Source organism: Bremia lactucae, linkage group LG7 (genome assembly GCF_004359215.1).
Source record: "Bremia lactucae strain SF5 linkage group LG7, whole genome shotgun sequence".
Lineage (NCBI taxonomy): Eukaryota > Oomycota > Peronosporomycetes > Peronosporales > Peronosporaceae > Bremia > Bremia lactucae.
The window spans coordinates 3,353,693-3,376,944 of record NC_090616.1 but is presented as its reverse complement, the minus strand read 5'-3'; the positions used below and the strand labels follow the sequence as shown (position 1 = coordinate 3,376,944).

Below are 23,252 nucleotides of genomic sequence, written 5' to 3'. Positions count from 1 at the left end.
TAAATTCACACGGATCTGCTTAATTGATTTTAAATAAATCCTTGGTTCTCCAGATGCTGATTTAGTTTACGAATTCACTTGCGCGCCTCTTGCTTGGTTCCTTAAAGCGCTTTTTGCAGCAATCACTTCTTCATCCGATTTTGTTAATCTTCAAAACTATCGGGTTGGTTCATGTAGATCTCCTCATCAACTTTTCCATACAAGAATGCGGTATCAACGTCGACGTTTTCTGCCTCCAAGTCTTTAGCTGCGGCAATTGCCAACCCCTTATTGATTGACTCTTTGCGTGCCACTGGCGCAAAAGTCTCGACGAAGTCGATCCCAGGTCGCTGCGTAAATCCTATCGTAGCTAATCGTGCCTTGAACTTAACAATATTTCCATTTGGATCGCGCTTGATCCGAAAAAAAAACACTGGCAGCCAACATCCGTCTTGTTCGGTGGCATGCCCACTAGCGCCCACGTGCTGTGTTCGTATAGTGACTGCATCTCGCTCTTCATCGCTTCCAGTCATTCTTCTTCGTCGCTTGAAGCTTGTTCTCCATTGTCCTCTGCGATTAGACAATAGAACAGCCGTCTTCTCTTTTAAAGTCGTCCAAATTGAAGTGCCGCGGCGTATGTTGGGGAACTCTTGTTCGTAACGCACCACACCGCGTTTCTTTCGAAATGGTCGCATCATCCACTCTTCTACGCCGTCTTTTCCAGGCGTGCTCGATGCTCGAGTAGGAACCTGACCTTGGACACTGGACTCGTTTTGGCTACCACATATCGGATCACGGCAAGCTCTAAGTGGCGGAGTCCGAAGCCTTTCGTCATTTGCTGAAATTTCCACACCATTGTCATCAAGTGACGACGTCTCCAAAATTTTCTTCATCTTTAATGATGTCGATATTTCGATCGTCTTCCTTTTCGTTCCCTTCGAACTGGAATGCTCAGCAAATGTCACTTTTCTTGAAACCATGATCGAGCCATCATCCACGTTAAGCAGTCGATACGCCGTGTGACCCTTTGCGTAGCCAAGAAAGTAACACTTCACGCCCGAATCGTTCAGCATCTTTCGTTTCTCCTTTGTTACGTGCGCGTAGCATTGCGAACCAAACACGGGCAAATATGATCGATGCGCGGCTTTCGCTTGAAAATCATCTCGTACGGACTTGACTTCTTGTTTGACGAGTTCGGAATCAATTTTCGAATGTCTGCCGCTGTCTTGTCGAGATTGCTGTCCCTAATCATGCAGCGCGTCATCTTCACCGGAATTCGATTCATGCGCTCTGCCATGCCGTTCTGTTCAGGATCAAACGGAACTACGAACTCTTGCTTGATATACTTTTCCAAGCAGAAGCTTCCCACTGCCGCATTTCTGTACTCGCCACCGTTGTTACCTCGAATAACCTTGATCTTAGTCCCAGACGCTATTTTAGTCTCCCGATAAAACTTTGCGAACGCGCTCACGACTTCACTGGGTTTTTTTCGCAACGTGTAAACCGTCACGTACCGGCTCTTCATCATGATGAAACCCACTATGTACTTAAAGCTGGATCTTGAAGCTGGATGGTTGGTCCAAGACCGTCGGAGCACACGATACCGTCAAAAACGCGCACTCTCCCTGAGTCCTTTATCTTCTTGCGTACTTGCTTGGATGTCGCGCATACGTCACATAGGACGTCGGTCTTTTTTTTCGCACCCTTGATCCTTTCGTCTTTGATCATATTATTTATCGTTTCGTTCGATGCGTGCCCAGTCTTGTGTGCCATAGCTCGCTCTCGCACTCGCCTACTCTGAGGCCTTACCGCGCAGTTGCGACATGGCGTGCGACACCATCCGGCTGTCGTCCTCGATGAGCTGCGCGACACCGCATTGCTCAACGGCTAACAGCCAGTGAGCAATCGTGTGCACTGCAGTTCCATCGAACTTGGGCAAATTCATCGGAATGGCTGAGAGCCTCGCTCCGAGCCTGCTCCCACCTCAGCTCGTCCTGAGTCTGAGTGACGGACTCCGTTACAGCATGACTCCGTGCCTCGGACGCGGCTCTCCGCTGTCTGAGCTCGAATGCCTCAAACTGCTCCTCCTAAGCAACATGTTGCTCACAGGGAATGCCCAAGAGCCTGGCCAGGGCTTGTCACCAAGTCCCTGCGCCAAGTGCCCTGCCACCTCCCGGTGATGTTCGGAGAGGTGGGGGAAATGAGCCCAATCGCGCTGTTGGGGCTCATCCTTACGTACACACGCAGAGATGCGGGTCATGGGGAGGATTTCAGGTGCTACCAAGTGTAGGCGGGCACGTCTTAATGCGGCCACGCTCTACTTAGACACACACCCTAGTACAGCGAGGAAGCGGTTTGAACGTCTTCTCTCACGTGCAGTGAGGTAGTTGGTGGGTGCATAAGCGATCTCACCCAACGAACTAGAAGCTTTAGTTTAAGTACATCACGGGAGCGGTGAACCAGCTCCACGTGCGCATTTGTGAACTAGGAAGTAGTTTTCAAGCTGTTTTATATTTAATTGTATTAAATATAATACCTATTTTGACCAATTATATATCCCATCACTGTAGATATGCACTTAAATGTATTGCGAGCGTATTATTCTAATCACCTCCTTCCAACGTGAATGCACCTATGTGCATCACATACACAAGGGTGGGTCACAATGGGCCCAATTACTTCACTTAGCTAATTAACCATGCCCTCAAGTACACAAAGTGTACATAGCGGAGATTGTAACATGGACAACTTGAGCCCGTTACATGAGGTGCCTCGAAACATCACGCACACTAAGGTACAGTGGAAGCTTTCCACGAAGCTAAGGGTCTTAAGCCTAAAGGTAAAGACTGAGGCTTTAGAATTGAGAAAAAGTAAAACTGTATTAATGAATTGAGTGTCCTACGTAACGATCTCTTATCTACTCCTAAACTTATAAATTTATAACAAACTAAGTTTGGCGCCACCTTGCGTACCGCACAATCGTGTCTGATAACGATTGGCGGGATTAATTTAGACTTAAGAAACAAATCAATAGAGCTTATGCCTTATTTTGCATCAATATTAACAAATTTGATAATATTTGAATTATTTAGTCATCAGAGATTATAACTTTGTGCTTCTTTATTTAGTTTCTCTCATATAAGATAATATTTATCATTCCTCTTGTAAGAAAATAATACTTGTGTAACGGGACACCCCCTTACATCACCCCCTCTTAACTAACTGTCACCATAGTGAACTGATGTAGGGTGACAGGAAACACTATTATGACTTTCCCTGTATAATTGCATTATTGATTTTAAAAGAATTTTGATTTTATATGCATAATTGATTTTGACCAAAATCAACATGGCGACAAAAAAGTCGGTGCGCGTGGCCCGTGAGGCCACAAAGCTGCCAGCTCCAGGGATCAGTGCAGCTGTTGGTAACGCAAATGTTTCAGTAGATGCTAATGCGTCTTCTGTGGGGAATGTGTGTCACCTCCTACACCAATTGAAGGTGTCTGGAATATGTCATCTGTTGGTGCCATTGCAGGTGACGGTGACAAGTCAAACAATTGTAGGTGACTGGTCCAAGTCACCGGCATCGCCCGACTCAGTGGCTACTGTAAAGGCCGCCAGATCACCCCGGGCCGAGTCCGTTTAACTTTTGATTCTTACTTGACAACCAAAGAGGCGATGACGAGGTTGATCGACTCGTCAGACCTCTTTGGTGGGGAGTGATCTGATGATGACTCCATGAGCGACGATCGCTCTATTGACGTTAGTATGCGTCACCAGAGACAAAGTGATCGTTAAGGGAAGAGTGCTGCTGGTGGTGCTAGTTAGCAACACCAGGAAAGGAGTCATTCTGCGGATCGCTTCAAGGGCCAAGTTAACGTTAACGTTAACATGAGCCAACATCGCTCCTGAAAAGAGGCCTTGGTAGCCCTCTAACGGTTCCTTTATAAAGATCTTCTATCTACAACTGACTTTATTGTATTAATGACAAACTGTGTATGGCGCCTACTTGCGCACCACACAAGCGTGTCTTATGACGATTGGCGGGGTTGATTTAAACGTAAATCAACCAATCAATATTACTAATGTCTTACTGCGTCAATATTACCAAATTTGGTATTATTGGAGCTATTTAGCTCAAAATTTTATAAGGATATTTACTTTTGTACTCTCATAGGATATAATATTAATTAGTGCTCTTATAAAAATATAAAATTATTTAACAGGACACCCCGCTACATTTGTACTTGCCTTAATTCAACATTGCGTTTATAACAAATAGTGTCTTTACAGAAGTGTGGGAGTAATAATGTTAGATAGTCGATCTAAATTTATTAAAACGAGTTCCTTTATTCATTATTTTCTTGAAAAAGCTGTCAAAGTAATAATTTGAGTTAAAGCGGTTTATTTAAATTCAGAATAAAAAATAATTTGAAAATAGTTGTGGGGATACCAATACCCTTAATATATTAAATTCGTGACGATCTTCGATCTACTGCCTTGAATATATTAATAACTAATTATGCAATGCGCCTCCTTGCGCACCGCCTAATCGTGTCTTGTAACGATCGACGGAATCAAGAGAACTAATGTATTATTGCGTCAATATTACCAAGATTAAAAATATTAAAACTATTGGGTCAACACTAATAAAAGATAATAATTTTGTTGCTCTATGTTTGTTTCCTCCTTTAAATTATAAAATTTATTATTGCTCTTATAAAAAATAATATTTTCTGTTCCTCTTTTAGGAAATAATATTTATAGTTCCTCTTGTGGGAAGTAATATTTATGTAGCGGAACACCACATCACAGTTTGGGTATCTTTAGACCAATGAAGATAACATGGCGTGTCTTGCTTGGTGATAAGTTTTTCGACTAATGGCCTTACATGCATCTTGTAAAAGTTTCACTCATGATTGCTCAGCAATAAAAATTAAATTCCAATTAAAGGAAAACACTTCAAGCTATTGCAATTTTTATTATGGAAGCCAGCCAAGATGGACAAATGGACAAATAATTTCTGTATTCATCCTAGAATTGAACAGTTGGAAGAAAATTGATTTAAACAATAGCACTTTTTAACCAAATGAATGGATTGGATAAAAGCTGTATAAGTTAGTACACAGACATAACTTTGTATTGGATCTTAGTAATAATGAATAAACAAAGAAAATGAGTTCTTTTCGTCTAAAGTGAAGAAATAAGTCCTCTTCATTTTTCGTAGCGTAAAATTCAATAAGTTTTGATATCAGTGGGTTTAGAATTGATCCCTACACGTGCAAATATCATTGTCGGGGCTAGAAGCATTTTGCCTGTTCTCGAACGGCTCCAAAGTTGCTTTGACAAAATTATGATGTGGTATTGCGCTTGCTGCCGAACCCGCCTTTCATTTATTCGATGCATTCGGATTAATTTGATGTACGTTTTTATCTCTTATTTCAATTACTCGCTACCAATACAGATATACTTCATAAAGGTGCATTGTAATTTTAAGTTTGATGAGAATCTATTGCTGCTTCCATTTCAAATTTCTATATAATAAATTATATACACCTCATTTGCTTGTGTTGTGTGGTTGATATTAAAGTCTTTACATCGGAAAAGCAACTAATGGGTTCAATAGGCCTATTTATAGCCGTCTTAGCTATCTCGGTGCTTTTATGTTTGCGCATTTTGCGCACTTGCGAGGTAATATTTGCAAAATTGATAACATCATCCTTTGAGCGCTCCACCTACATCAGCAAAAGCAGCATATTTACTGTTAGGCGTTGTTGCCAGCGCGAACAATATATAAAACCAGCCTTATTTATGAGAGGATAATTACGACCGGCTTTGTCCAAGTCAATCATTCAGCACTTGATTTAAGACATGAAGGTCCCATCGAAGTCCTTAATCATTGCCTTTTAAAAAAAGACCCCCGCAAGTAATTAGACCACATCATTCTTGTGTAATGTCGTTTCACGCAAAGAAGCCTAAACCTAATTGTTTTCGGGTCAGTTGCTGAACAGATACATTCCGACCTTGAAAAGCATATTCCATCGAATTGCAGACTTTTACCAGACCCCTTTGTGCATCGGGCTGTAATCCTTTCTTACTTTGCAATTTGCACTGTATGTGCTTTAGCCATAAGTTCCCCCAAAAGAAGTCAGGTTATGAGTATCCCGAAAATGTTGCCGATGAAGACACAAATTCCCCATTCGCCACTACAGCGCCACCCTAAATGTTCAGCGCTCTATGCTAGTCGCCTTTCCGACGGTCAAGACATTTCGTCACCTGCCTGCTCTTTTTCGCGACGAGCTGCTTATTTATTCAACGTGACAATCGACGTGACCACTAATACATTGACACGAGATGCAGCAACGTTCGCGCTCACCGTGCACGACAAAAAATCCAGATCAACATGGCGTCACCTTCGATCATATACCGACTGTCGACAATTCCAGAGTCGAGTGCTCAAGAAGCTCAATCAAGGTCACTTTTGCTTTGCGGAGTGTCCGTGGCTCTTTGTATTCGTGCAACGAAGCTTGTCTGTTGAACAAACGAGTAGTCACTTGCTTCGTATTGGTAGTTTGAATAATAAGTCGCGCTTTGTTGAGAATCAACGCCTCGCACTAAAGAGACTTCTCGCTACGCTGCAACGGGTTTTATTGAATCCGCTTAATCAGAAGTGCACAGTTTTAATGCAACAAGTCTTGCCTGAAGTGATAGGTTTCATCACAAATTGCAGCTCTGAGGGAGAACTTGACTCACCAAAAAGCAATTGGCTTTTTGAAAAACCACTTTCCGAATCGATCGCATTTACAATCGAAGAGACCAGTGAATCAGATAAAGACCCATTTGGACAGAGCAGCACTTCAACGACGGCCTGTATAGACGATCTAGACGACGAATTTTTGGCGCATGAAGATACCAGTGTTGCCGTAGTGGATGAAGTGGTGGATGGACTGCATGTTTGCTGCGCGATGTGCTCACTCCATACTATTTATTCAGACGAAAAAGTTTTTGCGCGCTGGCGAGCAGATTCCAAAAGCAGCCGGTTTGTGAGACTGGGAGCGATAGCCTCTACTGGGTGCACTCCTTTCAAGCCCAATCGCCAATTGTCGATGCAATCGTCAACAACTCGAGTAATAAGCTCGCGGGAAGTGCGAGTGACATCACCACAAAATTCGTTGAAACGTTTTTATGATCGCGACTCGAAAGACATTGTTCTGGTTCACGATGGTACACCATCAAGTCCATATCCAGAATCACCAGGTACCCCAAAAGAATATGTTGCCTCGTCCTATAGAGCATCGCCAGCGCATCAGATCGACCTGGAAATGCTTGACCCTGAGCAATCTCTCAGTCCGAAGCGAATTAGTGAGCCCTCAACAGTACCAGTAATGCCTGGACTCAAGAATATGCTACGGCTGCCCCATCGCTCTTTCGTTGTGCTTAGCTCGCTCCGTTACAAGCTGACTCAGAGGAAGCATGGCGCTATTTAAGTCAAATGACAAATGAAGGTTGTCAGTTTAATATTCACCTAAGCGTGCATTTAATAGAGCAGTGAGCTTTATTAATGAAATAATCTATCGGCTTCTTCGACTGCATAACAATTAGGTGATAAATAGCTGTCAGCGGATGCCTGTGCGTCGTTCGCAATACAAAAGGTCACGATTCCTTTTTCTGAGCTGTATTAACGCTTTGCAAATACAGCATTTAAATCTTGCCGAAGGGTTATAGCTCGAGTTTTTCTTGGCAAATCGCAACAAAATTTAGCCAGTTCATTTAGTTTTCGAAACCACGTTATTCACTTCAATTTAAGCTCTGCAAGCAACAGTGAAAAACATGGACACGCATTTGCAGGAGCAAATTGACCTTAGCAGGTTGAGGCCGAGTCTGGCACTAGTTGCGTTGACAGATGCGTAAGTATGCACTAATTGCGTTGACAGATGCGTAAGTAGTCGACGTTTGGTGACTGCACACGCAGGTTCGACAGACTGTGGCCGACGCTGGCCAGATATACGCTATCACAACAAAGCGCTGTTTTGAAACGGATCATGCACTCGTTTCTTATTGGCATTTACAAGCGGCTTTTGCAATCGGCTTCATGATACAAGCAATAAATCTCAACTCAGTGGCACCACGTTATAGCACATCCGGGGTAAATTGAGGAGAGGATGACTAATAAAACTCAATGACTCTAAGAATTTCAAAAATACTATTCTATCCTGCCAATTCACTTGTTCTTAATGGCTGCGCTCAAATCCATATCCTCATCATCGTCTTCTTCAGAACTCGACTCCAGCGTTTCATTTCTTTCCTTCTGTATTAGCCTAGTTTGAACAGGTAATTGGCTAGCGGAACCTTTGCTACTGCTATACTCACTCTGCAGCGTAACGCTCTCCTCTTCGCTATCACTATCGATCATGGTTTCTGTCGCTGTGGTCACTTTATTCGCTGACGTCTCCGACAGACTTCCGCGCATCAGTCCGCTCACAACATCGCTCTTAGCCAGCTGCTGAAAGCTATTCCGAGCTGCTTCAGTCATAAGAAGACCACCTGGTACGAGCGCAGAAGCTTCGCTTTCTCTGTAATTGGCAGCGCTTTCAAGGGATTCCATCAACTCGGCCATCGAAGAATTTTGTTGCGTCGTCTTTTCAATCGACGGATCCTCACGGAGCGCAATTGGCGCATGCATTGTCGAGTAGTCGGTCATTGCACCTAATTCAATTTGTTCGACCGTGCGCACCACAGTTGATTCGTCCCGAATTGACGAGACATCAACAAAAGCACGGCCACGAAGCAATGCACGGCGCCGCTGTACGGCCTCCTTGTCGGCGTTTTCCTCTTCCTCTTTTAGAAAAGTTGTCAGCTCGACGACGCGTGCTGCGGCAATATTCGCGCAACGGAGTACAGCAGCTCGAGAAACTGCCGCTCCGCCAATCTTGTGCACCGCGCAGAGTTCCCCAAACGAGTTAAATGTAAAGCTCATACGCGCGTCCGTAACGTGCTCCTCGCGGTCCGTTGGATCCATAAAGATAAAGGGTTCATCAGTATGATGGGCAGTGTTGCTACTTTCGCTCGTACTAAGCTTGGCAGCAGCCTGAAGAAAGCAAAAGGAGATGGAAATGGGAATATGGTGGAGACTTAGCGGTACAGCCGCGTGCTCATCCACGCTGTAGACTGTGAGGCTTTCCTTGCCGCTTGAGCTCTCCTTTACAGCTACTTCAGGACGGCGGTAGTGCATGAGAGCCGCAATGGCAGCTAGCGAAGCAGCGTCCACCAGATTTCCGCCGTGATCCACCACGTGAACGTGGCACGTGATGGCCCAGACCTTTTCGCCCGCGACTACAGCCAGCGCTTCGGTGTCCAATGCGCGACTTTCACGCACGCCGCGCTCTACTAGTCTCGCCAACTCTGCAGCTGCAACAGAAGAAGCGCTACCGCGACCTGCAGACGAAGAGGCTTCAAAACTAGGCGATGCCATGGGCGACAGGTCGACGACGAAATGCAAAAAGCCTTCAGTCGGTCTGTCTGGAAACGGTGGCACAATTTCACCATGCACATTTCCAATCACACTATGCACAGGCGGGAGACACATTGCCATCAAATTTGCAATCGAGGATTCAAAACAACCAAGCGAGCGTACCGAGTGCGGCCCAGCTGCACCTCAGCTTGGCTTTCCGTCTCGTTGCGACGAAATTGGACGCGAATTTTCCGTTGCTGAAGCATTTCACGTCCATCAGCGCGCACATGTGGTGGCTGTGACAAGCAATTGACCAAGTACTGGCGCTCGTTCTCGCTCAGGAAATCGTGGTCATCTCGAAGAGCCATCGACGTGTGATGTATTGGCTTTAAACAAATCTGTCACTGATTGGTCAAAACTTAAACTCAAGACTAATGGACGGATACCGTCAAACGTTGCTAGGGCGTTCGCTAGCGGATGCGCTGCATGATATAGAAATGAACTGTGGCGACGCTGACGTGGATAGGCATGTCAATGGAGACCTTATTTTCTCTCTATTTGACGAGGCCATGATGTTCGAGCTACACGACAAACGCAACGCGCAAACCTACACGCATGACTTATTGCAACTAACAGGAGAAGTTACGGCCTTCAATCGATTTGTGGATGATTGGAGTGTATTGGCGTGCGTCAAGTCGCATGAAATCCACCTAAACCGTAGCGTCGCTATTTTTCACTTGCGACAACAGAGTCAAGATCACGAGAAAGAGCAAGGAATAGCTGTGCGGCTTAAGTTGCGGAAAATTGCAAAGAATGCCAACAAAGAAGTTCAATCCTCCAAATGACTATGTGTTGAGGTAGAAAGTGTAATGTAACTCGAAATTTGTCGTAGTTGGATTACTAATTTATTTAATTTAAGAAAATCTCATTTAGCTTTCAACGTATAACAAAAAATAAATAAATCTAGATTGGATTATCAAATAGTCATTTCTCTGCTATCTTATAGCCCGGTGGCAATGCTGTGTCGCGCAGCTCATCGAGGACGACAGCCGGATAGTGTCGTACGCCATGTCGCATCTGCGCGGTAAGGCCTTAGAGTAAGCTTACTCGGCGCTTATGGCGGACAGAAAGGCGTTCCCTACATGGCGATCTTTAAGGAAAAGATTCGCGCCATGTACCAGGCGCCGAACAACGAAGTGTTGCTTCAGGCGCGCTTCTTTGGAGCGCGACAGGCGAAGCGATCTCTGCAAGAGTATGTGCAAGAGATGCGCTCGCTGACGGCGTCCATAACCGTAGGTCCGATTCCGGACCACATTAAGGTGCCCACGTTTATGAACGGACTACGGCATGGCCCATCGCGACAGGCCCTTTTCAGAAAGGTGCTGTCGACGATGGAAGAGGCAATCCAAATTGCCTTAGTTGAGGAACAATCCCACAACAGTGCCTCGGCGACAGCTTGGTATACCTAACGTTGAATTAAGATAAGCGGTGTTTATGTCGCCTTGGTAGATGGGAAGCTTCAACTGTACACATACTGCTACAAGTAATCGAAACGTAGCATGCGAGTCACTGGACAAAATGCCTCCATGAAACCAATTCCAGGACGTTGTTTGTAGCCCGCGCGACAATCCTCGCTCGCAATCTGTCGACATTGTCCAAATAATACGTTTAAAGGTTAAATATCCACATAGTCTTGATTGCTCTACTTCCATTTGGCATTTTATATTGAGGAACTATTCCCCATACGACTTTTCCTTTAGCGCTACCATTTCCGCATCCATTGCTTTTTTTCACTATTTGCATATTTAGATGCCATTGCTGCACTATTTGTCCTTGGAATCCTTACAAAATCTTGCTTTAATGCCACCGTCACGTCGTTTGTCGGTATGAAGTGCTCGAAAAGACGATTTGATCGCATAATCATCAAAGCTACCAAGCTCATAAAGCCCCAGATTTGCTCGTGCTCTCTTTGTGTCCACCTTGGTGCGTTTTCTTTCGCGACTCCTTCTTATTTCGATGTCTCGCGGATGCGTGTGACCAATATTTTGTTCGGGCACAATCATTTTTTTCATTTTTCGTTGCAGTACACAATGCATCAACATCATCGTCGCTTTCAATTTCGAGCTGATCATCTGGATGAAATAAGTAGTCGTAATCTGCCGAATTGCTCACAGATGCTTCAGTACCCATGACCACAGCCATGTCCGTGACATGCTCCACCGATTCAGCAGAACGATTATCTCCGGCAATTTCATCGCCAACAGGTTCGTTATCGACAGTGTGTCGTTCAATTCTCCGATTTAATTAATGCCACAAGAATCATTATGATCGATTTATTGCTTGAAACCTTTAGGCTGTTGCAATCATTTTCAGCTTCAATAAAGCCGAACACCTGTTCAGATTGAGAAATGCCTCCTGCATTATCCCCTCCTGGGTTTCCTCAAACGCATCTTCAAAAGTAGGCAGGAAGCTACATCGAAGAATATCATTCCATTTATTTGTATCGGCGCTCATATCACTGGACTTTCCACCATGCTGCTCATTGCTAACAAGATTTGCCGTTGGCACTCGATTGCGTAGTCGTCCACGCCATAAGTCCAGAGAGTCCGTAAAATCACACGCTACTGATTCCATGGCAACATTGCTATTTGCGCTTCTTGACCCAGTATCAAATTCTGCGTTGAGGGAAGTTTCATTGGCATCGTCGTCGTCATCACCGCCAAAGTCATAAGTCCACCTTGTTGAATCATGTCGCGAACGGTTCGCAGCCAAGTGTTAACCGTTCGCTTGCACCCGCTGTCATAGCGATCACTGTATTTGATTGCTTCATTGATCTTCACGTCGGACACGAAACCTGTTTGTGCTCCGTCGGAAAGTAAGTGTAACAGTCTACAAAATCTCCACGATGACCGGGTAGCCACAGATAATGGATAGCCAGCCATTACTCTGCATGATGGTCGGCGCAAAAAAAAAGAAGGCACAATTCGAATAAAGCAAGTGCACGAGAACTTTTAGCCATCCTTTAAAGTTTACAAAGCGCTCCTATCGTCAGAACAAGTGCTATGATTGAAATTGGCGCTTGCAGACAGAAATGGCTTGCAACTGTCAGGATCGGCAGCCTAGACGAGGCGTTACCTAGGTGGAAACCTATAATCTTCTCGAGCTGCGCATGACCATCCCTAGTGCGCGAAAGATCAGCGAAAGGCTTTTAGCAATGGATAATATTAGGATCAGTGGATGAGTAAAACACGTGGCGTACATGCGTGCTTTTCTTGGAGTCAGGTAGGGTCAGTGCCGTTTCCCACGATAGCTGTAACGGGCTAAAATTGCCCTTATGTTACACAAACCCCGTTAAGTACACTTGGTGTACTTAAGGGAATGGTCAATTACTTAAATTAAGTAATTGGACCCACCACTTGGGTGTGGTTCACATTTGTGACAAACCCTTATGTATGTGATGCACATGGTGCATTCACATTAGAAGGGATAACGCCTAGCGTCATCCGTGATAACGGCTAGCGTCATCCGTTACGCGAGTATCTAGAAAGGTACGCTCGCAATACATATTAAGTGTTATCTATAGAGATGACATATTAATTGGTAAAAATAGGTATTTTTATTTAATGCGATTAAATATAAATCACTATGAAATCTACTTTCTGCTTAGTATGTGTGCACGAGGAGACGGATTACCGCTCCCGTGACGACACTTAACCAGAGTACTTAGTGTGTTGGTTCAGGTTGCTTGCGCGCCCACCACAACTACCTCACTGCATGCAAGAGAAGCTGGTTTTGACGCTTCCTTGCTGTGCTAGGGTGTGTCTTAGTAGAACGTGGCTGCATTACGACGTGCCCAATTTCAATAGCTGGGATATAACGTCATGTGAGAGTGCTCATTCACAGTATGGTCTGAATCTGCACGGATGACCAGGCCGTCGAGTTGGGTCAGCTTGGTACAGTTGACAGCTGCAGCTTCGGATTCATGTCGGGGTAACTCGTGTGTAGGCCCGATTTAGGGGATCTTTAGCGGAGCAGTCGTCATCATTAGCCGATTCGTACACGTTTAGCCGCGCATCGAGGTCAGGCAACGCGTCTGAAAGCACGATGAACAGTCTATGGCTTCGGTAGTCCGAGTTTGGCGACGCTTATAAAAAAATGGAACTCGTTCGTCACCTGTTGACGACCAGAACATGAGAAGGGGGGCCATCGATGAATCGACAAGATGTTGCGCTACTGCTGGAGTTCCCACGACCCAACATCGTGACGTGACGTCAATGAAGTCGTGTGACTTGCCCCACGAATCAGCAGCTGTCGCATCGCTTAGGGTTTTGAGTCGCGCGTCCTTCTACACTTCGGCCGATTGACGTACTGATCGATGGGCTACGGGCCGTGGAGGTATTAAACACATGTGACTCAGGTTCAATGTATACCATAAAGGCGGTGATATAGAGCTTATGGGCGGATGTGCAAGGGGTGCGGTGCCGCACAAGGTACGTTGAGCCTCGAAGCAGCAATTGGTTGACTTTTTCGCCCTCAACGTCCAATTAAGCTTGCTGCGAACCAGAGCGAAAGAAGAATCGCACTTGGCCCCACCAGAAAGCTGTGTCGCGAGACGCACCCATCCCAACACAAGGTGTCGATCGCACGGAGGAAATCAAAAAATGTCTCCGGCGCTATTAATTCAAAAATGCCAAAGATGTCGACAGAACGATACGTGTCGAGCATAATTGTAGCCTTAAACTTGATATGGTGACCGATGATAATCACCTGCTCCCCTGAGCCCTTTGATTTCCAACGACTTTAATTTGATATGGTGACCGAGGATAATCACTGCTCCCCTGAGACCTTTGATTCCCAACGACTTTGCACCAATTAAGATGGCAACATTAGACGTGCGCTGAAGCACGTTGATCTGGCCACTGCAAAGCAACCCGCTAACCTTCTCGTTACCAAGGCCGTTTAAGAAGGAAGCAGCCAATTTCGAGGTGCTGACTTAAGAAATTTATGAGATTGTCTTCAGATCGACAGAATAGGAAATAACTTCAGCAGCGCCTGGGCTGACCTCACGCAGCTTGCGTTAGATCCTGTCACGGCCGATCCCTTCATCGTAAAGCTGGATCATAGCCAATAGTTCACCATCATTCGGCTTAATGATGCATACGCACCGGAGAAACCGGCTTTCTGTATGTATTGCGACTAGCTCCAGCACGTAGAAGGTCCGCAACTTATACGCTTGTGGGGGGAGTGGTGGGTAGGGCGAAATGAGTCTACAGAAGCGGAACGACTACTAACAGAGACTCGCTTTGCATGGAGTCGAAAGCCCACAGATTGCAAAGTCGTCGCAACTGATGCTGCGGCGACTTCGCCACACCGCGAGACGCCTTGGCTGGCCTGGGGTACTAAGTGAGCAGAGGAATCATTGGCCAGACGGTCGACGTGCAAGCAAGTGTCACATCAGAAGTGGTGTCCTTTGACATATAAGTAGACAATTTGTCATTTTGTTTAAATTCTCAAGGTGCAAATTAAGAACTTTTCAAAAAAATTTATACGCATCGGCCATGAACGACAACAAGTTGCTTGGCATAGAGCAAGATGTTTACGATTTACGAAACTTAAAATCTTGAAACTAAAGTGTTTATAGAGCTAGCAAAATTAGATAACCCAAAACGAAAAATTACAAGAAAAAAGCATCCCTTCGAAAATTTATATTCAAACGAAAATAAATTTTGGGAGAATTATGCAAACAATTAAAATATTCCGAAAGCCACGCTTCAACTATTGTATTCATTTTTGTTCATTGCATACAGAAGATGGAGTGGCGAGTTGTCACTCACCACTCCGTCTTCGGTATACCAGTAACCAAAATTATTTGAAGTATAAGAAAAGTACGGATGTAGCGTGTACCACATTATATAAGCTCAATATATCTACCCGAATATGTAATTCTACCGTTAAAACAAATGAATAATATTATGCTTTTATTTGCTGTTCATATGTATATCTGGATCATTGTCAGACGGGCGTTGACAGACGTGGCACGACAAAAGGCGCCAATATGAGACGCTATCTGCATATTATTGACGTCAGCAGTGACAAGCACGCCTGCAGCACTCGGCACAGTCGTTGTCAGGGCGCTACAATTGCGTTGACAGCAGAATTATAATTCGGAGTAATGAGTGCGCTCACGTTAATTGGGTGCCTGCGACTGACTTTTTCGATTTAAATGACACGAACGCTATACTATAGTACTGCCTCAGTACTAGCCAACCTTATACTGACAACAGTGAAGGTTAAGAAGCCTACGAATATTTCAGGAAGGGCTTTAACCGGTGAAAGCTCTTAGCAACTAAAGAACAATACTAAGGAATACTAGCTATAGAAAAAAGTAAAACTGTATTAATATAATTTCGCTCAAGCGTATTGATGTCTCCTTTTAATCGACTCAACATATTAATACAAGCTAAATATTGCAAGTCGCTGCTCACCGCCCATTCGCGCGTCTAGCAGCGATTGATAAAGGCGATCTAAGGGCCTAAATTAACAAATGGATAAAAGTGTCAAAATATTACCATGTCACAATTAAATCGAAAAATAATAGAATCATTTCTTAAATTCCTCTTGTAATAATACTTATAGAACAAGCTACCCTGTTGCATCACTTCCCGCCGTAACCACCAGACACTTTAGGGACTGTTGTTTTCTTACAGAGAGAGCTATTGAGTCTCTGCGAAGGGAAGCACTTGTTAGTCGATAGAGACATTCCAAGTGATTCATCTCATGTTGGTAAACGAGTCCATGCGGTGCGCTTTTAAGGCGACAAAGCTAGTAGCTGCACAGTTGAGTGCATATGCTAATAAAACAAATGCAGCAGACGTTTTGTAATCAGCTGCGGGCGAAAATCCAACTTCAACTCCGATTGCAGGTGTACACGGTGTGTCGGACATCCCTTCCGACTCAAAGTCATCTGTAAAGGTCTCCGGGTCATTTGGAGACGATTCCACCTGTGGGTTCCGGTGGATCGAATAAGAGATTATTCGCAAAGATGTTCGGCTCGCCCGACTCATTTGATGAGGAGTCATCTTGTAATTATTACAATAATAGGAACAATGCTGGTAATGTTGATAGGCATCACCAGAGTCGAAGTGACCATAAATATCACTTCGAATGGAACGTGAGCTCGACTGCTTACATCAGTCAAGAGGAAGGAACAGCAATACGTCATGTGTCGCTCCTCAGAAGATGAATTCGTTGCACGCGAAGGGCAACCTACTACGTTGGTCGGGAATGACCAACGATCGATGCAGAATTTCGTCGTTCGACTCATCAAGGCTTCACAGCCCCGGTGGAGGACGAAAGCAAATTCTTCATCGATCTTTTTTTCAACATCGATGGTTTGACGGAATCTCATGTTCTCAGCTTGGTGTCCTAAGCGTTGGCTGCGAGGCCTAGCTAGATAAACTGATTACGTTCATGACCGGAATGTTTGTCGAGTAAGGCATGGCTTCCTTGCCTTCTGTGAGGAGACCTAATCACCGCAATGTGATTGAAGTTCGAACGAGCTATCTCGTTTGCTGAAGCGGTATCTAAACTCGCATAAAAGTTGGAAGCCTCCTTCGCATGATTGTCAAGAGCCTCGCTTCTGTTAAACGAGTGGCGTTCAGTGTATTGTTGATCAGTATGGTGAGACCCATCTTTTGGTCCACAAGGAACATCGAAAAAACACTTTGTACGCTCGTAAAGTTATTGCAAATATTTATAATTACTTCGAGCATCTCATAGAATAGATGCGCCCACCAATAGGGCTCCTTTAAAAGCACGCCTCCCTAGATGCATGCATTGTGTTCTTGCCATAGCAGAGACAGGTCTTCTCACGAGAGGCAAAGTAACCCTGACTTCTCCGACTAAAAAATCGGTCACGAACCGTAATCAGTTTGTCTAGCTAGGCCTCGCAGCCAAAGCTTAGGACACCAACCTCAGAACATGGGATTCCGTCGTACCATCGATGTCGAAAAAAGGATCGCTGAAGAATTCGCTTTCGTCCTCCACCGGGGCTGTGAAGCCTTGATGAGTTGAACGACGAAATTCTGCATCGATCGTTGGTCAATCCCGACCAATGTAGTAGGTTGCCCTTCGCGTGGAACGAATGCATTTTCTGAGGAGCGACACGTGACGTATTGCTGTTCCTTCCTCTTGACTGATGTAAGCAGTCGAGCTCACGTTCCATTCGAAGTGATATTTTGGGTCACTTCGATTCTGGTGATGCCTATCCAATTACCAGCATTGTTCCTATTATTGTAGTAATTACAAGATGACTCCTTATCAAATGAGTCGGGCGAGCCGAACATCTTTGCGAATAATCTCTTATTCGATCCACCAGAACCCACAGGTGGAATCGTCTCCAGGTGATCCGGAGACCTTTACAGATGACTTTGAGTCGGAAGGGATGTCCGACTCTCCATGTACACCTGCAATCGGATTCGCAGGTAAGTTTTCGTTCGCAGCAGATTACTAAACGTCTGCTGCATTTGTTTTATTAGCATATGCACTCAACTGTGCAGCTACTAGCTTTGTCGCCTTAAAAGCGCACCGCATGGACTCGTTTACCAACATGAGATGAATCACTTGGAATGTCTCTATCGACTAACAAGTGCTTCCCTTCGCAGAGACTCAATAGCTCTCTCTGTAAGAAAACAACAGTCCCTAAAGTGTCTGGTGGTTACGGCGGGAAGTGATGCAACAGGGTAGCTTGTTCTATAAGTATTATTACAAGAGGAATTAGTAAGAAATGATTATATTATCTTTTCGATAATATTGTCAATACTACCATACATGGTAATATTTTGACACTTTTATCCATTTGTTAATTTAGGCCCTTAGATCGCCTTTATTAATCGCTGCTAGACGCGCGAATGGGCGGTGAGCAGCGACTTGCAATATTTAGCTTGTATTAATATATTGAGTCGATTAAAAGTAGAGATCAATGCGCTGGAGCGAAATTATATTAATACAGTTTACTTTTTTATATATAGCTGGTCTTCCTTAGTATTGTTCTTAAGTTTCTAAGAGCTCTTAGCAACTTTAAGCCCTTCCTTTGCACGAACGTAAAGTATTTGGAGGCTACTTTACCTTCATTGTTGTCAGTGTAAAGATGGCTAGTACTGGTGCAGTACAAGAAGTGTTAGAATGTAAAACTTAGTCATTTCAAACTCAATTTTAGATTTTCCCTTGACTAATTTGTAGTGTTGCTAAGTTATCGCTTATTAACTGACAATCTTCCTCTTCACATCGGGTACGTTAGGCAATCGAAAAAGCCCTGTCTACACTTATTATTGTAGGTTAGCTAGTACTAAAGCAAAGGTGTCCCATTTTTTAGCTTATTTGCGTGAAATGATATTTACCAGACATAGGTACATTTATTCGCTTGTTTTTGAGAAGGCAAAGATTCCAGACCTTGCTGTCATTAGTTCAGGGCATAAGGATTGAATTCACTAAAGTAGTTAGTATATATCCTCTCATAAGGCTCTAAATAGCTAGGCAGTCCAAGCTACTAAAGGATAATCCTAAGGCTTATGAAAAGATAAAAAGTAAACTGTAATAATAAGTTAAGTCGTGTTGCACATTTAGGATTGTGCTGATGCCAACTGTCATATCATATGACTCATTCCAAATTGCCTGTTCCGATCACTGTGCTACTCGCACTTCAATCGAACTTATAACTTGTTGAGGTGTGCTTTGCATGCCTATCGCTACTTGTTGATTTCCAACATCGTGCTGAACAATTACAACTGCGGTACAGCAGCATCTTATGACACGAATTTTGTTCGCGTCACAATTTACATTGCGTTGCACTCAAGCTGACTACCCGACCCATAAGCTTAAGGATAATCTAGCTTGTCCAAACATTTACTCGTGCAGAATACGATGTAAACTAAAGCAACGATATCAAAATTCCCTTTTAAAAATTGAGTTGCAGGTTGTCAGTTGGACTTGCGGTTATAACTCTTACCGAATTTTGAAATCGTTAATTTAGTTTACATCGTATTAAGCACGAGTAAATGATTGGACAAGCTAGGCTATATTTAGCTTATGGGTAGTCAGCTTGAGCACTGTACATTGGGTCGCGAACAAAATTCGTGCGATATGATGCTGCTTCGTAGTTCTACTTGTTCAGCAACCTGTTGGAAATTAAAAAGTAACGATTCGCATGCAATGTTGAAGATTGATTTATTCACCGAAAGTATTGCGCTTGATGCATATGCGTGTATAGAAGAAATATAGTAAAGGAGCGCACGACAAGAATAATACGGGAAAATAGTTTGTGCCAAAATCATGCTAGTTAAGTCAGTCGGGTATGGCATGACAGTGCTATCCCGTAGGTCACCGGTTCCATACCCGGCAACGACCAAAAGTAGAATATCCGGGAACTGGGGTTTGGAGTTTACCTACATTACTATTAGCTTCGTTATATGGTAGTTCACATTTGTGGGAAAGGGGGCGTAGCAAACGATAGGAAAGAGATAATGGTAATATAAGCTAACGGTAGGATCGAGATAAACTCAAATATAACGTACTTTCCAGTTTGCAATCCCGACCGTAAGCCCATCTTCAAGCTCATAGGACAACGAATTTAACAGGTTATGAGCCCAAGCAACGACTCCAGTTTTAAGATTGAGTCCTTTGATGGCTTAAACTACGTACTATGGAGGTACAAGACGAAGATGTATCTCATGTCCAAGGGCTGGTGGGGAGCTGTCTCCGGGGTAGACGCTCCAATTGCTGTAAAGGAGCAGCAAGTGCACGCTGCGATCGCACTGAATCTCGGTGACGCGCAGTTAATCCACATTATCGACGCAACGACGGCGAGAGAGGCGTGGGGAAGACTGGGGAAGTTTAATTGTACACAAGATATGGCGAATCGACTTTGGCTCAAGGAGAAGTTTGCCTCATTCGAGTATACAGCTTCAAGCATTAGTGGTCATCTGACGGAGCTTGAAGATCTAGTGATGAAGATGAATAGCGCTACTGCGGGCCTAGAGAAAATGACGTATGTGCGGTGATGCTGAGGATTATACCTGCAAGCTACGAGAGCTTAGTATAGGAGTTTCGCATGCCGGTGTTCAAGTTTAATTTTAGCGATCTTGTAAACAAGCTGATTGGTGAGGAAGTACGACACAGGGACACGGCACCGGTGAAAAATAACGGCTTTATGCACAAGCAAGAGAAACGGCAAGCAGCACCCAAAGAAGCAGCAAGAACGGCGTGCTAAAAGACCGTCAGGAGCGTGTTTCAACTGTGGCAAGGTCGGCCACTATGCTAGAGATTGCCGCTCAAGTCGTTGACCAAGAGAAAGACGAGAAGGAGGACACGACCACTCCAACGTCACATTTAATGCTAGCGATGGGTCGATCAGCGGCTGCTGGGTTATGAACATGGCGCATTTGCAAGCATTTGCAAGGACAGGGAAGCTTTTGTGGAGTATGAGGAAGTGTGCCAGACGTTCAGTATATCAAGCGCAAAAAGTAATGTGAAGCTCAAGGTTATCGGCCATCGAGCGTTGAAGCTACGAGTTTGGTCCGGCATGCGTGGGTCGATGCTCTACTCGAGAACACTCTTCATGTTAAAGATCTGTCAAAGATTTGTTCTCGCTTACAGCTGCATCAGCGCGAGGAATGACAATAGACATCACGCGCAACGAGTGCGTCGTGAAGCGGGGCGGAACACCAGTTGCCTGAATGGAAGCAAGCTCCTTGATGTACGTCAACGTTGAGGTTAGTGCGGAGTGCGACGTAGCGCTTATGGCGGACGTTAATGGGAGATCTTTGAGACAAAGTTTCGCGCCATGTACCAGCCGCCAAACAACGAAGTGTTGCTTCATGCGCGCTTCTTTGGGGCGCAATAGCGAAGCGGTCTGTGCAGGATTGTGTGCAAAAGATGCACTCGCTGTCGGTGTCTATTACCGTAGGTCCGATTTCGGAGCACAGTAAAGGTGCCCACATATATAGAACGGACTACGGCATGGACCATCGCGACAGGCCCTCTTCAAAAGGTGCCGTTGACGATGGAAGAGGCAATCCAAATAACCTTAGCGGAGAAGCAATCCTACAATAGTGCCTCGGCGACAGCTTGGCACAAGCCGTCGGCCGAGAGGTCAGATGCCACTCCCATGGAGTTGAGCAATGCAGACGTTGTATGTTATAAATGCGGCAAGCGCGGCGATATGATGGCTCGCTACTATGCCAGGGCTCCTGCTGGGGCAAAGATGCCCAGCAAGAGGACTCCCTTGCCAAAGGGCGATGGCAAGAACCAGCGTGCGAGACGCATGAGTTCTGCATCGACCACTGAAAGGTCGAAAAATGCAGGAGCGCAGAAGGGGCGGGATGCCCTACTGACGCGGACTCTGAAGCTACGCCTAAGTCCAGAGTTGTCGAACAGATGGAAACATAGTCCCTGAGGTCTCGAAATTTCGGACTTCAACCCTGCTGGTCTATAGCGCTCAAGTATGAGGCTATGTATGACCAGGTGATGACCCTCCTAGTGGATGTAAGAAGTGCCGAACCGAATACCAGCAGATAGGGGCATCGAACACGGAATAGATCTCGAACCTGGCACCACGTATTGTGCGACCAGGCAATGGCCGTTGCCGAAAGAACAAATCGATTATATCGATGAGTTCTTCGACAAGCGAGCCAAGGCGGGACATGTGCGTGAGAGCAAATCGCCTCACTGCAGCCCGACCTTTTGTGTGCGTAAAGCCACAGGTGAATGGCGCGGGGTTCATGCTTATAATAAGCTAAAAACGGCGACCATACCGGCGCAAATGTCAATCCCGCGGAGAGATGTTTTGTTGAACTCCATGGAGAAGTCAACTATCTTTTCCGCGCTGGATTTGAAGGATAGCTACTATCAGGTACTCATGAGAGAGTCCGATGTAGCCAAAACAGCTGTAAGCACCCCAAGAGGAATGCTTTGGGAGTGGCTTGTGATGCTTTAAGCTTTAAAAAAACGCACCAGCGACATTCAACCGAGTGGTGCTCACGCGATGCGTCAGCACCGTGCCTACGCGATGCGTCAGCACCGTGCCTACGCGTCCCATTACTTTGACGATGTATTTTTGCATAGTAGGGCCGAGGACGGGCTGAACGCAATAGAGTCGCACAAGCGTTATTTAGACGCTGTGTTGCAGACTTTGAAGGACGCCCAATTGTATGTCAACTTACAAAAGTGCGTCGTAGGGGTCCCCGAGATACCTGTGCTGGACTGCTTTGTAGGTACACATAGTGTACGTGGAGACCCAGACAAGGAAAAATCAGTAAAGGAATGGCCATTCTTACGGCATGTATTGGATGTGCGCCAATTCCTAGGGCTCGCTAATTACTTGCATAAGTATAGCAAGAATTATGCGGAGCAAACTAAACCATTATCTGATCTCCTTAAAAAGGACACAGAATGGGATTGGTTAAAAGAACAAGAAGATGCGTTCACATTAGTAAAGCAGCTCTTGTAGAGGCACCGGTCTTTGCATTGCCAGACGCGGATAAGCCCTTTAGTATCGTCTGCGATGTGAATAATTTTGCAATCGGCAGCGCGCTCATGCAGAAGGATGACGACGGCGTTGACCGTGTAATCTCTTATCAGTCCCGGCTATTAAAAGCCGTGGAATTGAATTACCCAGTGCATGACAAAGAGCTAATTTCAGTAAGTATGATCTTGTCAAGTTTCGCCTGCACCTACTGGGCACCGAAACATGTTTTGTTTTATACGGATCACGCATCACTGCGGACCGCAATAAACTTACCGCACCTCTCGCCTAGAATGGCAAGATG

General features: G+C 44.9%; 3 protein-coding genes across 3 annotated transcripts; 2 read left to right on the top strand and 1 right to left on the bottom strand.

Moving 5' to 3' along the window:
- Positions 1-6,148: 6,148 nt before the first annotated feature.
- On the top strand, positions 6,149-7,465 carry CCR75_006725 (uncharacterized protein; the record flags this gene model as incomplete). The annotated part of the gene is made up of 1 exon (XM_067964793.1): positions 6,149-7,465. One exon carries the CDS (start codon positions 6,149-6,151, stop codon positions 7,463-7,465), a length of 1,317 nt encoding a protein of 438 aa, XP_067823061.1.
- Positions 7,466-7,871: 406 nt separating this feature from the next.
- Positions 7,872-9,806, bottom strand: CCR75_006724 (uncharacterized protein). The gene is made up of 2 exons (XM_067964792.1): positions 9,613-9,806; positions 7,872-9,541 (listed from the first exon to the last, which is right to left on the bottom strand). The coding sequence occupies exons 1-2, from the start codon at positions 9,795-9,797 to the stop codon at positions 8,200-8,202; spliced, it is 1,527 nt and encodes a 508-aa protein (XP_067823060.1). The 5' UTR covers positions 9,798-9,806; the 3' UTR covers positions 7,872-8,199.
- Positions 9,807-9,863: 57 nt separating this feature from the next.
- CCR75_006723 (uncharacterized protein) lies at positions 9,864-10,274 on the top strand (the record flags this gene model as incomplete). The annotated part of the gene is made up of 1 exon (XM_067964791.1): positions 9,864-10,274. One exon carries the CDS (start codon positions 9,864-9,866, stop codon positions 10,272-10,274), a length of 411 nt encoding a protein of 136 aa, XP_067823059.1.
- Positions 10,275-23,252: the final 12,978 nt, after the last annotated feature.

What these genes read in the sequence shown, in the direction of transcription:
- CCR75_006724 (XM_067964792.1), bottom strand. Translation starts at nt 9,797, where the DNA reads ATGGCTCTTCGAGATGACCACGATTTCCTGAGCGAGAACGAGCGCCAG. An exon ending in GTGCAGCTGGGCCGCACTCG is followed by an intron (nt 9,542 to 9,612) that starts GTACGCTCGCTT and finishes GCCTGTGCATAG; the next exon opens with TGTGATTGGAAATGTGCATG.